The 13,898-nt window shown below is 28.8% G+C and overlaps 1 protein-coding gene across 1 annotated transcript; it reads right to left on the bottom strand.

Annotated features, from left to right (window-relative positions):
- Positions 1-1,396: 1,396 nt before the first annotated feature.
- On the bottom strand, positions 1,397-4,424 carry LOC112680311 (ancient ubiquitous protein 1-like). The gene is made up of 9 exons (XM_025550362.1): positions 4,093-4,424; positions 3,618-3,758; positions 3,404-3,551; positions 3,149-3,330; positions 2,898-3,059; positions 2,702-2,822; positions 2,462-2,630; positions 2,170-2,267; positions 1,397-1,769 (listed from the first exon to the last, which is right to left on the bottom strand). Exons 1-9 carry the CDS (start codon positions 4,134-4,136, stop codon positions 1,647-1,649), a joined length of 1,188 nt encoding a protein of 395 aa, XP_025406147.1. The 5' UTR covers positions 4,137-4,424; the 3' UTR covers positions 1,397-1,646.
- Between the last annotated feature and the right edge of the window lie 9,474 nt (positions 4,425-13,898).

The following is a 13,898-nucleotide window of genomic DNA, read 5'->3' as shown; positions in this document are numbered from 1 at the left end:
AAATGTTTTTATCGGGATCATTTTTATTGATATTGTTCATACATTTTATTTATAATAGTTTATATTATTATACGTTATTAGATCTTGAAAACCCCTTGTAGTTTATTATTTTTAGTGCAATAATATTTTAGTAAACATTTTAACAGTCAACAACTCGATACCATAAGCAAAGAGAAAACATAACATGGTGATTTTATTTTTCTCTGTATATTTCGTATATATTTTGAGCAAACATTTTGAAACTTCTATTTCAATTGAATTGGCATAACCCAACAATATGTTGGTGGACAAAAATATCATTACTATTAGCTAATCAATTATTTTATCATTACAATGATGACTATTAGTTTGTTCCTATGAGGCAAATGGATTCTTACAACGCCCCCAAAGAATAGAGCTTCTTGTTAAATTTTATTGATATACATTCTACTATTATATTGTTGTGTAGTATAATCACGGGTAGTACTTGTTTAGCTTGGTATAATAACTATTCTAAGGTGCCTTAAAAACAATTTGATATTATCAATATTTACTATGGTGTTAGTGCGTAACATATTCACGGTGAATGTGTTGTTGCCTTCCAACAATTGTTATTTCCCTGTACTCTTTTGATCGATCGCCACCTTTATGCAAAGGAGTATAGACATTTTTACTATATCAAAATTAATTATTAAAACTATTTAATATTCAAAGCAATAACAAAAATAAAACAACGTATATTATATATTTCTTATTATGTGTTTATTCTGTATATGCATACATAAATGTGTGTGTTTGTATATGTTTATATATTTTATACTATGATTAAGTGTTGTCCTAATTAAGCGGCTCATTGTGTATTTTTTGTGTTATTTCTCTTGTTACAGATAATAGGTAGTTATTTCTCTGCTCGCTAAAAACCAATCAACATTAAAATATTTTTTTAGTTTTCCCCTTTGACTTATTAATCGGTTTTTTTTTTTTTTATATTGCGGCAAAAGATTTAACCTTGCTCGCACTTTGTACAGTAATATTAAAAATAATATTAGTAATGAAAATAAAACAATATTATTAAAGCTCGAATCAACGTGTATTGTATATAATTTTAAAATAACATAATACAAGTTGTTAAGTCTTACAACCATAATATTATATAATTTCTTATTAATGTAGGTATTGTATATATATATATATATATATATATATATATTATTACATATGATAACAAAATCAATTTATATGACCGCATATCATTTGGTCAACCCACTATCATGATGATCTGTATACATCGTCTAATTTTTTTTTAATTTTTAATATTTTTTTTTGTGAACGCACCAATTGAGAAAAATAAGAAATAAATAAAAAACAAACATTTTAGCACTGAAAATGGACAGTAAAAATAGTATTAACGAAAAAAGTTAGTATACTATAATATAATATGTACATAATATATTGCCTTTAGTCATTTCGTTAAAATTCTCTAGACTTTCATACAAGAACAAGCACATTTAGTAATACTTGGGTAAGTACCTGCCCAATTTCCGTACAAATAAAAGTTATAATAGTAATAAAAACAAAGAGCATTTATAGAACTAGAAATGTTCTTGACGACGACGTCATTGTAAGTTATTTTCCTCCTCTTACCATTGTCCTAACGCAGACATAAGCTATTGAACCAAGTGATGTAATCCATGTTTTTTTATGTAACGTTGGCGAGCTTCTTCGATTAACTTGGTTTTTCTCTCCATGAATGAACCAACTCCAAAATTATTCGGTTCTGGTTTTTTGGACTTTAAAATGTCAAACATTCATCAATTAATTTAAGTATACCTGACTATCAACAGTTTCTATAATACTATTGGTAAGTGGGTACATTTATGATAAATAATTTCCTAATTGGCTACATTAAAATAAGATTTACATTTATATTTTGGTTTATATTATAATAATTTAAAGAAATTGTTAAAGAATCTACTTAAAAAAAAAAAAAAACAGAATTTTATTTTTAATAGAAAAACAAAATATTATGTTTAAGACTCGTTGATGCAAACTATGAATACAAATTTCTTAAATTATATTTTAACTATAATCTTATTGAATAATATTCAGTTCCAAAAATCTATGAAACATCTAAAGAAAAATATACAGGAAGATTTGAGTTATGTATAATTCATACAAAGAATAACTTACTTCAGACTTTGGTGCATTGCAAGTCAGAGGAACTGGAGTATATCTAATGGTGCCATCAAGTATATTTGTTATTGTTATATCAACACTTCTTGTTCTTCCTAAAATAGTATAAAATAATAATATAATGACAATTCGTAGGTAACCAATAATTGATTACAATTTTCTATATTAAAAATAAGAAATACATAATACAACTATATACTTGTTTTTGAAATTAAAAAAAAAAATTTATTTAAAATAAACAAATTTTAGGTAAACAAGGATTTTTCAAATATTTTATTAATAAACTTACTAAGATTGGCAACAATAGCATGTTGGGGAACATATGGAAGAACATCAGCAACTTGGGCAGCCATTCTAAAAATGTCGGGATCATCATCAAGATTATCAATTGTTGACCATTTGTTCCGGTTTCTAGCCTTTTCTTCCAACTCTAGTAAATATTTCTCTAGATATTCATTCTAAAATAAGAATTAGCGTTCAAATGAATAACTTAAATGATTCCTCAATATTATTTTTATAATGTTAATACTTTATCTTTAATTGTGAGCTCCGAGGTAGATATGTTGAGTTCTTTTGAAATAGCTGTTTCAACCCGAAGCATCATTGTATCATTAGTCTCATTTTTAGATTTTTTGATCACTTCGAGAAGTCTGGCATTGTAAATTATAACATTTTAATTGAAATAAATATTGATGAGAATTTAAAAAAGTATGAAAAACACTTACTTGTACTCAAATTTGGTATATGGAACAAAAAAGAACCAAAATATTTCAGAAAAAATACTTGATCCGAGTACTGATAAATTAATATTAGCAAAAAATGGCCTTGTTATTTTTAAAGCTACCGGTTGCACATTGTCACTTACAACAGCTGGTAGAGATGAAAATCTAATTCAATAACAATTAAAAAATAAATAAATAAAAACAAAAAGAAAGATTATAATAGTACATATTATACACAACATATTGTAGTATACCTGAGTAAAGCATATTTTCCATTGGTTGAAGCTTCTTCTGGAAATAGGAGTAATGACTTTTCATCATTTTCGTCAGATATAAAATTTTTCAATACAAGGCCGTTTACAGCTGTCATATCATGGGGCTTTACAGACACCATTCCAATAAAAAAAGCTATAGTTTCACTGAATGCTAGTGTTGGCTAAAATATGTTAATAGTATTATGATATTAAAGTAAGCCCATTATGATCATTTAATTTCATATCAAAACTTACTGTATAAGCCCCTGTGACCAAATGCAACGCAATGAAATCGAATATTGATAAACTATTTGAGGCCAACACTCTGCTGTTTTTGGATGCAGAATTTTCTTTTTCAATTACGATTAAACCAAGAACACCTAAAATAATTCTTAGCAGTGGCCTGGCAACAAGCAATTTATCCATTATACAGCGATTAAAATTTTACAAATTGATTTATATAACTCACCTGCGCACTTTTGGATAATTACTCAAAATAATAGTTAAAAATATTGCATTTACTAATATAAAAACTCTTAATGCTGCTATAACAACCCCAAATGGAAAATAAGCAATTACTCCAAGAGTTTCGTTGACAGTCTTTGGAAACCTGTAATTATCATATTTTTCAAGTCTTGTAAATGCAATTAATACTCCTTAGTTCACTAGTTAAAATACACAATTTTAATTTATTGAAAAAAAATATTAAACAATTATTAGGCAATGGCATAACAAGTAAACGACATAGTTATGATATTGCCAAAATAACAATTTATGCAAAATTAGCTTATTTTTTTTTTTTAATGCGGTCAGACACTTGATCCGCTGATTCTTCATGAATAAATAATGTAAGCCGTTCATAGAAACATAAACAAAATCGAGAGACAAAAAATAAATTTACGGTGAAAACTTAGAACTGAGATTTATTCCAAAACATTACTCACCTCGATTTTTCCACTAATTTCTCAATGTTAATATTGGAGCTCATTGTTCGGAAGATATGTTGATCTATTTGTGCAAAAAGTTCAGAAAACCGTCTCTAGGACCTAAGTGGTCTTTAAGTGATGTTCTTGGACGGTGAAATAATATAAAACATAATAATTGCAACAAAATCTGTTTATACAAAATAAACAGATCGCCACTAGAAAATGATAACAGTTTACGTTTCGTTAGAAATATTATTGTTACAACGACACATAATAATAAAATAATTGTATTTGTCCCGCTCGGTTATCGCTTTATCACACGCGATTTCTTCGATCATAATGATAACACGTCACAGGAAAAGTCATAATACGTAATCCGATTTCGCCAAATATTTCGAAATTCTTGTTGTTTATAGTTTCTCCTGCTCTCTCTGTTTCTTGTCGTAGACAGTAGGATTGTGTTATAATGAAGTAATACCTTTTTCTAAAACGGGCACTTATTGTTATCGACCGTCGATGTCAGTGGCGTATACAGTGGCCCACACAAGGGGGCGGTCAGGGGTGTCGACTGATACCCCTCAGAGAATTTGTGAATGACTAGTTCTGTATGAACTTGTATGAATATTTGTTAAATATAATACTAGACAATTTTTCAGCTATTCAAATCAACATACTAATTAACTAGAACTAAAGTGTCACATGAGAAGAAGTAGAAGGGCTCAATCCCAAAAATTATGCTGTACAAACTTATAAATGAATAGGTACCCAGAAAATTAAAAAATAATTAATATTAGGTTTATTTAAAAAAATTTTATTTTTAGTATCTTTGTTAGAAAAAAAAAAACCAAAAACACCTAAAATTAAAAGTTATATTATGCCTAAACTCAGATTTTACTGGTGGGGGTAGGTAGGCATCTCGAAATATATATTTTCGACACTTTTGTCAAAAATCTACTGTGCGCCACTGGGCGTATACAAGGGGTCAAATCCCCCCTAGACCTTTCTTGAAATGTTATAAAATAGTTTTCTTAGTGTGAGGGCGTTAGAAACTTAAGAAAAATAAATAACGATAAAATAAAAATAATGATTTGTTTGCAAATAATCCCCCCATACAAAAGTTATGTATACGCCATTGGTCGACGTACCCTATACGTTACTATAGAGCAGCGGTTCCCAACCCATGGGCCGTGAATCATTATGACTAGGGCTGAGATTTCGATGCAAATACATCTTTTTTCTGACGTCCCGACACATAGGTCCGCGACAAAAAAATGGTTTTAAGTGACACTGATTAATTTAGTGTATTTTTTATTTTGCATTTTATGACAAATTTAACTTTATATGCATTTTTAGGGCATTTTTTAGAATTTATCTATAAATTCTTAAATATTAGTGTAATTTATTAAGCGTTTCGGCACATTTATTCGCTCAAAATTTGCTCGTTTAGTATGTACCCAATCTATTGAATTAAAATAAGCTTAGGTATATGCTAAGGGTAGATGTTGACATGAAGGGTTTAAGTAAGCAGTCACCCATTGGCAACTTTTATTAGTATTTTATTAGTTTTTTGATAGCAAAGACTTGACCATACGCAGGCAGGCATTAAGTGTTAGTCTTTTTAAACTGACATGGTTACTCTAAGTCAGTCATTTATCAAGGTTGAGTTCTAAGTACTTAACTGTATTGGAGGTGGGAATCTGGGTGTTATAAAGAGTAATGGTATGGCAGATACCCTGTTTAAGTGTGAATGTTGTGTGGATCGACTTATTTTGGTTAATTTTTATTCACCATTTTGTATATCTTCTCGGACATGAGGTTAAGATGATTTTGTAGGTTAGATGATTTAATGGATTTTCACTTACAGACAAGATAACTTTGTCGTCAGCATAGTCTACTACTATAGTTTGTTGCGTAGTGGTCTGGTCAGTAGTAAATAATGTTGAAAAGTAAGGAAAAATAAAAGACTACCTTGAGGGACACCAGCAATCATTTTTAAAATTTCCGAAGTAGAGAAGCTGTGTTGAACTTGAAAGTAGCGGTCAGTCAGATATGATTTTATTAAAAGAAATAAGGAGGGGGAGAAATTGATTAAGTTTAAAAAGTAGTTCTTTATGCCAGACTCGGTCGAAGGCCTGAAACAAGGGCGTATTTGAGTTGATGCCATGGGGGGGGAGGGGGACGAAACTAATTTTTCTTCAATACAAACTTAAAAATAATTTACAGTTCATTACAGGGGCGTACCCAAGGGGGGAGTGGTCTGGTCCGGACCACCCTTTGAAATTTCTACATACTTAATGGTTTAATAGTAAATAGTATACAGTGTATTTTAATTTCTCATTATCATCAATATACAAAGTTTATAGATTATATAATATACCTATAATGTATAAACCATGTTTAATTTATGCTGACTTTTTAATATTATTTATTATTGTTAGTTAAATAACGTATTTTTTTATAACATTTTACTACCAAATAAAAATTGATTTCAAATTATAGTACCTATCTATTATAGTAGACCTTTGTGCAGAATGTGTGTGATATGTATAAAACTATTGTGATTATTACTATAGTTATTAACAGTAATTTGTTGATATTGAATTAAACTATAATTATAATTAGAGAACAGATAAAATAAAAATTTTGGACCACCCCCCCTAAAAAATTCCTGGGTACGCCACTGGTTCATTAACTATAGCTCATGTTCCTGTTGCTCACTCGAGTGAATAAATAAAAATACTAGTGCCAAATCGAATTAAATATTTATTTAATAAATATATTTAAAACCTACTGCACATAAAATAAGTATTAATAATAACAACACAAATAGTTCTTATACTAAAATTGTACATTCAGTTTGAATCCTGTATAAAAAAAAAAACAACAAATAATTATAGTAGTAATAGTACCTATTAATTATTTTTTAAAAACTTTAAAAACAATTAAAATAGGTAACTTAATTTACAAATATCTAAGTAGAAAACATAATGTTGGTAAATGGTCAAATAACAAATTCCAAATTTCTTTTTTTTCATTTTGGCAAATTTGTTGATTATTTTATCAATGAATACAATAATATTTTTATGCACATACATCAAAGCCAAATCTATAAGTCTATGCTGGCCTATTCTTGATCTTAACTATGTTTTCAATTTACAAAAATATATTTTTGGTCAATATTTGAATTTAAAAATATGGGAACAGATATTGTCAGTTATTATAATTATTATTTGAATTATAGGCTTCTAGCTCTATAAAATACACAAATATGCATGAATTTGTGCACAAAAAAATGACTAAATACCTATGCACAACAAAAATTACCAGATATTATGTTGTAAAAAAAAAAATAGGCGAGTAAAATTATTAAGAAATTATACAGCTCTAATAAATACAATATGCATAAATGCATCAAAAAATGACTAACTAGTTAATGTGTGGTAAAAAAAGTGTTACTTTAAATTACTTTATATTATCTGATAAATACCTCAGTTATGGTTGTAAATGTCTATAACCGTAGCAATATCCGTGGAAGATAATACCACTATTTGTTCCACAACCAAAAATGTTATGATATAAGAAGATAAATAAAATTTGATCAAATTGACATATTATTGAATTTATTATCATATTATAATGATAGATTAGTAATTTAAATTCTTAACTATTTATACATTACATTTTTTAAATAAATCAATGTTTTATATTAAAAAAAAATACGAGCCATGGGGGGGGGGGGGGGAATAGGAGCCATGGGGTAAATGGGGGAGCCTCAAATACGCCCTTGGCCTGAGAAACATATGTGCAGTAAAGTTTCTTTTCAAGTGATATTGAAATAGCATCTACAATTCTTTGTGCTTGATGTATCGTGCTGTGAGAGGCCCGGAAACCGAATTGGGTATTTGGGAGAATGCTATTAATGATGATAGGTATGTGGTGTTAACAGTGTCGCGCACACAGAATTTTTTTCGCGGGAGGGGGGGTCAAGGTAAAAATATAACACATTTTACAATTAATAAAATTATACAAATCCTTAATATATTTTGACTTAAATAATAGCATTGATAATAGAATAGAGTCTATTCAATTTATATATATAATATATAAAGCTTGACAGCGGTTAGGTTTAACCACGGCTTATTTTTATTACGTGATCCAAAACGCAATAGTACAAAATTACATTATTGATTATCTAGTATTATTATATTATAAAGGTATACCCACTAACGAAAATAATTTCTTTCTTTTCTTGCTATTAATGTTTTTATTTTTGCTATTTTATTTTCACGAATTTTACTTTCGCGATATTTTTTCCGCGATTTTCACATAGACTCAGTGTTAACTGCTTTAGAATCAGTCTTTCCGGTACTTAGGATAGAAAAGGTAACAGACTTATTGGTCAGTAAGAGGAAGGGGTATCTAGTGATTTATTGGGCTTTGCAAAAAGCATTATTTTGAAAATTTCCAGAGGACTGGAAAGTATGATAATTAGTGATGATCAAAATTGGTCTTGGTCTTGCGATCTCGCAAGATTCTTGCTGCAAGACCAAGACCAAGACGGTACTGATCTAGCAAGACCAAGACCAAGATTAGGCTTGCAAGAACAAGACCAGACCAATACCGAAGCTGTAAGACCAAGACCAAAACAAGATCATCACTGCAAAACTCTTGCAGTCTTGCAATTTTTTTTCCCCCCCCCGAAAACACATTAGCTATCTAGATTTCATTAACTAATAATTTATAACGAAAATAATAAGAAATTATTTGTATTGTTATTAAATTTGATTATTATTCAAGAAAATGAAGAATTATTGAAAAAATAGGCTTGCAGTTCTAATCATATGACCATGTTCATTTCAACCATGTCATCATTGGACGATAATGCCGGTTTGACGCAATTCTTATATTCTATGTTTAAGGTAAGATTATCGTTAATACGACATAATAACTAAACTACATTCATATTATTTAATAGTATAAAATATTTAGTTATTTTCAATTTTCATAAAAATATTGAGCACGAGTTAAAAAATTATATTCTATAATAGACGCTTTCTTCTGTTAACAATTTTTCTACTAAAAAACTATAATAAAAGTTTCTTTTATATGACATTTAATTTGACTAAAAATTGCCCTTTTTAAGTTAGTTATTTAATTATTGTTCTATTTAAGAAAACAAAATTGAACAAAGAAAAAAAATTTCATGTAAAAAATATCAATCGAATGATTCACAAGTAATAACTTTTTAGTTATTTGTTATTTATTTATCTCATTTGATTCTAATAATCGTATAACTTGTTTCGCGTAAAGTAAAATATTATTTTAAAAATTAAATTACTATAATTGTACACTGTTTCAACACGAAAATTTAAGTACCTAAGTACTGAATACATAAAATGTAGATACTTCCTTTCTGTTACAATTTACAGTTTTAAATGTTGTTTTTGCCTTCTTATAAAATTTAATAACGGAACTCAGTACTTATTATTAAAACCCCCAAGATGATAAAGCGTAAATTCACTGTTGAAGAAAAGCTGGGACTTAAGATCCTGTTATTTTTTATGTCATATAAAACTATATAATATTATTTTTATAACAGGAGAGAAATATTTTGGCCAACAAAAAAAATTTGATTTATTTATTATACTCTATTGTGTAGTTTCACTATCATCACGACCGGTATTTTCATAATACGAAATTGTCCACTGTCTATAATATTTATTATCTTATACGTATAGCTACGTGTTTTTTAACTTTGCTGCTATGGCGTAACGGTTTAGTGAGTATAATGAACTTGGAACAACGATTAAAAGGGTTCCCGTCGTTCCTGAGAATCCCATGAACAAATATGAGACTTGAAAACCCGTACTGTTATTTTATTATAACATAAAATGTTATTTGTTGTTGTAACATTCCATTAAAACGCTTCTAAATACACCTGTAAGCCGGAACAAAGAAAATCAAATTACATATTAATCGTGTTAATAATTGTTTCTAATCATCAACGCCTAATATTACATTGTGTATATGTGTTTGTTATATTCAGCACACAACTATATAAAATAACAATACAAGTAATGACAGGTTAGCGTCTAACCGTTAGACAAACTAAAATGTTTGTGATAAAGGTATATCATATTTATTAAAACTATTTTTCGACTCGGATAAAACTGTACTTTAATCAATGTATTTTTTAAATTATTTTGTTATCTCAACTTCAGATCATAACGTACGAAAAATCTGGTAGTAAAAAGTGGACATAGAAAAAACGTTGTATGATAAGTTTCGTGGTTTGCCGTGCAACGAAATCGTTTTGTCGCCAAGTATACTTCTATATAATAATTGTTTCCATATTTATTTCCCTCTCTAAGAATTGGCAACTTCCCAGGATGGTAATTTGTTCGCATCCACTTACAGCATTCAATTGCTCTTGTGGTTTCTGGTCTTCGGATCCAAAGGCAATACCAGCAATATTCTCATGTCAATGTTACGTGGACAAAAAATTTCAGCCGTATAATTATTAACACAAAAAATATAAATGAAAAATTAATGATTGTAATGTAGAAAGTTATGTAAAAATAGAAATAATGTAAAAAAAAAATATTAAATTATTATTATTGTTTTTTGGAATACAACTTCTAGTAATCTAGTGTCCCACTATATTACAACGGGAGCGCGTATAATAGCCGATAGTATATCAGCCGATCCGTATTCTAGCCGAAACATATTTCAGTCGAAAAATAAATGATCCGACCCGTAATTTTTCCGAACTGTATTTTAACCGACACGTATTTTAGTCGAACCGTATTTGAGCCGACAAATACTTTGTCTAAACCGTATTTTAGCTGACACTCCTAAAATATATTATCTCCTACTATCTTATACCGTATTACTGATTAGGTTATAGATAAGGATATAACATGATCGAAGATGTTTTGGTGTCCTTAATTCCTTCCTTACCAAGTTTGAGTAGTAGTAAAATTAAGTTTTTTAGTAAGTTTAAATAAAATTTAAGTAGGTATTTTGTATTATAACTTTAAACTTTATTACTCGATTATATAGTATTGTAATAAAGTTATTAACTTATAAAATTGTAGATTTTTAATGTCTATTAAAAGATAAATTAAATAAAAATAATTTTCAGTTTGGCACCCCGGTCGCCCATAGCTTTCGTCGGTTCTGACTAGTATAACATAGTATCTATAACCATGGTATAAACTGTTACCACAGTATGATATTACCATGCTTAAATAACAAATACTGTCGGCTAAAATACGGTTCGGCTGAAGTATGTGTCGGCTAAAATACGGTTCGGATGATATATGTGTCGGCTAAAATATTTTCGGCTATTTTAAAGTTCCTCTATTACAACTACAGACTTCTATACTATACTTTAGTATAGAAGTCTGTGATTACAACGTATAAATTATATTTTATAATAATAAAGATAAGATACCAATACGTAGTTGTGAAATATTTACATTATTAATATGTGCAATTGATAATTAAATTTATTGTATGTTACTTAAAAATCTATAAATATATATGGACAAATGAAAGTTTTTCGAGTGCCATCGAAAATTTCATGCATGCCAACCTTGGCATGCGTACTATTTATTTGTCACCTCTACAATAAATTAATAGAATTTCAAAATCAATATTTAATTTTATATATAATATATAATCAACATTTGATTAAAGTTTTCTGATTGTATTCTAGTATTGTAATAAATTAATTAATTGTATTAAGTCAAATGTATATCATATGTATTACTTATTTATTTTTGTATCTTTTTTCTCATAAAATCCCTTGCAAAATGGACGGAAAATATTAATTCAAGCCGATCATTGTTTTGACCAAGCCACGTAATATGTTTCATTATATCAAATATTAATTTACATACTGTGTAATTTAATATTTCGCGTGACACGCTTGATTCTGATTTCTGGCTGTATGCAATTTTTATTTTATAATCGTAAACAAATACAATGAAAATCATTAGAGTTTCGGTTTGAAAACTTGTGTCGTATTATAATTATATAAGAACATCGGTATCAACATTGTACAAAATGAATGTCCAACAATGTGATCACCAGGGTTGGGATTTTATAGCATTTACATATCTCTTATGAGATGCTTAAAAAATATCAGAGTAAGCTAAAAATGTGTTTCATGGTACAGAGAACTCAAATAAAAAATTTCATTTTGCATATTTTGTGTTTTTTAGTTTATAGTGCTTTTTTTTGGATTTTTTGAGACTTTTTTGCCTTTTACCTGTGATTTAATCAAAATCGGGCATATTTTATGAAATTATATTTTGGTAAACGTGTTTTTTGATTTTTGTTAATCGAATTTTCAAGATTCAAAATTTTAATTTTAATTTTAAATTAAATTATAAATGTATAGATTAAGTAAATATACCGATTACGCTGATGCAACTCTGTACAATTACAGCAATAATATATAGGTAGGTATAATATAATACAATCATTTCGTTTTAGTTATTTGGTTCTAATTTTTGTTATCTGCTGATTTTGTTGGTTTCTTTTGTCGATTTTTATTAAATCTACTAATAGCCGATTATCAACGGCTTCTATCTATTGTTTGTTTATTTTAATGCACGCATCGAGCACAAACGTGAGACGAGGAGTTTAAAATAGTTACCGAATACGGTGGTGAGTGCAATGTGTTCAGTGTTGTTATAATCTCTTCCCGTCCTCGTAAATCGTCGTCGGTCGGAGGAACGTTCACAGATATATTACACGTGTACCATAAATCACACGACGCCGTTGCAACCATACACTGGTGTAGAGCGTCAGTACGAACGGACTACTACCGCGGTAAATGTAACGAAACACTCGTCATCAGACGCTTTAACTGGAGAATTAGGGGTTCAGCTCCCCCACCCAGAAATGTAGGAACATTTGTAAATATGCTTTCACAGAATAAAAGTGACTTATAGATTATGCGAGATTGAAAATGAACAATCTAAGCCCCCCCCAAAAAAAAAAAAATAAAATAGAAATATTTTTTGTGTACGAGCCTGCTCGTCAGCTCTTTCCAATGTTTTTTTCGACGTGTTCACCGCAGGCATTTACGTGCTGATAACTAATACGATCATTAATTGATAATTTTGAACGAGCCGAGTATGTTTTCGCGACCGAACTTAAGGAATAATTATTGTGATGCAACACTGCAACTGAAGGAAAACAACATATCGATCGACATTAATACAATATAATTGTACTATAAAACGACTGCCCAATACGTGTTTACGATAATCGCTCCGTTCGTTGTACCGATCGCAGCGACGCTTATCGGGTGATGGCTAAAAATAGTAATTATAATAGACATTTACAAAATAATTGGTTTTTCTATAGTAAAAAACAATATAACATACGTAATCATACGTCCACCGTAGCTCGACAGACACCTTGAGAATTGACGATATTGATCTATGATAATGAATATTTAAATTTAGCTATTTATTCTAAATATTTCTTTGAAAGTATTACAAGAACTTAGCAGTGCTAAATAACATTTATAGTTAACATATAACTAACATATAATGCTAAATAACAATTATAGTAAATACTAGCTGACTCGACAAACGTTGTTTTGTCATATAAATTATTTCTAAAGAATATTTTGCTAGAAAAAAATAACTAATTAAATATAGGCATGTAAGAATGTGGGTAAGGATAAGGATGTAAGGAAGAGATATGGAGTGCTATGAATGGTGACGAAATATAAAAATGAAAAAACATCAAACATTTATTTTTTTAATAATTTATTAAAATTGATCCATTAAAATTATATATAT

This window comes from Sipha flava, unplaced genomic scaffold (genome assembly GCF_003268045.1).
Source record: "Sipha flava isolate LNK unplaced genomic scaffold, YSA_version1 176_pilon_pilon, whole genome shotgun sequence".
NCBI classification, from domain to species: domain Eukaryota; kingdom Metazoa; phylum Arthropoda; class Insecta; order Hemiptera; family Aphididae; genus Sipha; species Sipha flava.
Note: the sequence above shows the minus strand (reverse complement) of the source record. Positions and strands in the feature narration are given on the sequence as shown.

Coding starts and splice junctions, on each gene's coding strand:
- LOC112680311 (XM_025550362.1), bottom strand. CDS start 4,136: ATGAGCTCCAATATTAACATTGAGAAATTAGTGGAAAAATCGAG. Junction 3,331..3,403: donor TGGTCACAGGGGCTTATACA/GTAAGTTTTGAT, acceptor AACATATTTTAG/CCAACACTAGCATTCAGTGA. Junction 3,060..3,148: donor GGAAAATATGCTTTACTCAG/GTATACTACAAT, acceptor TTATTGAATTAG/ATTTTCATCTCTACCAGCTG.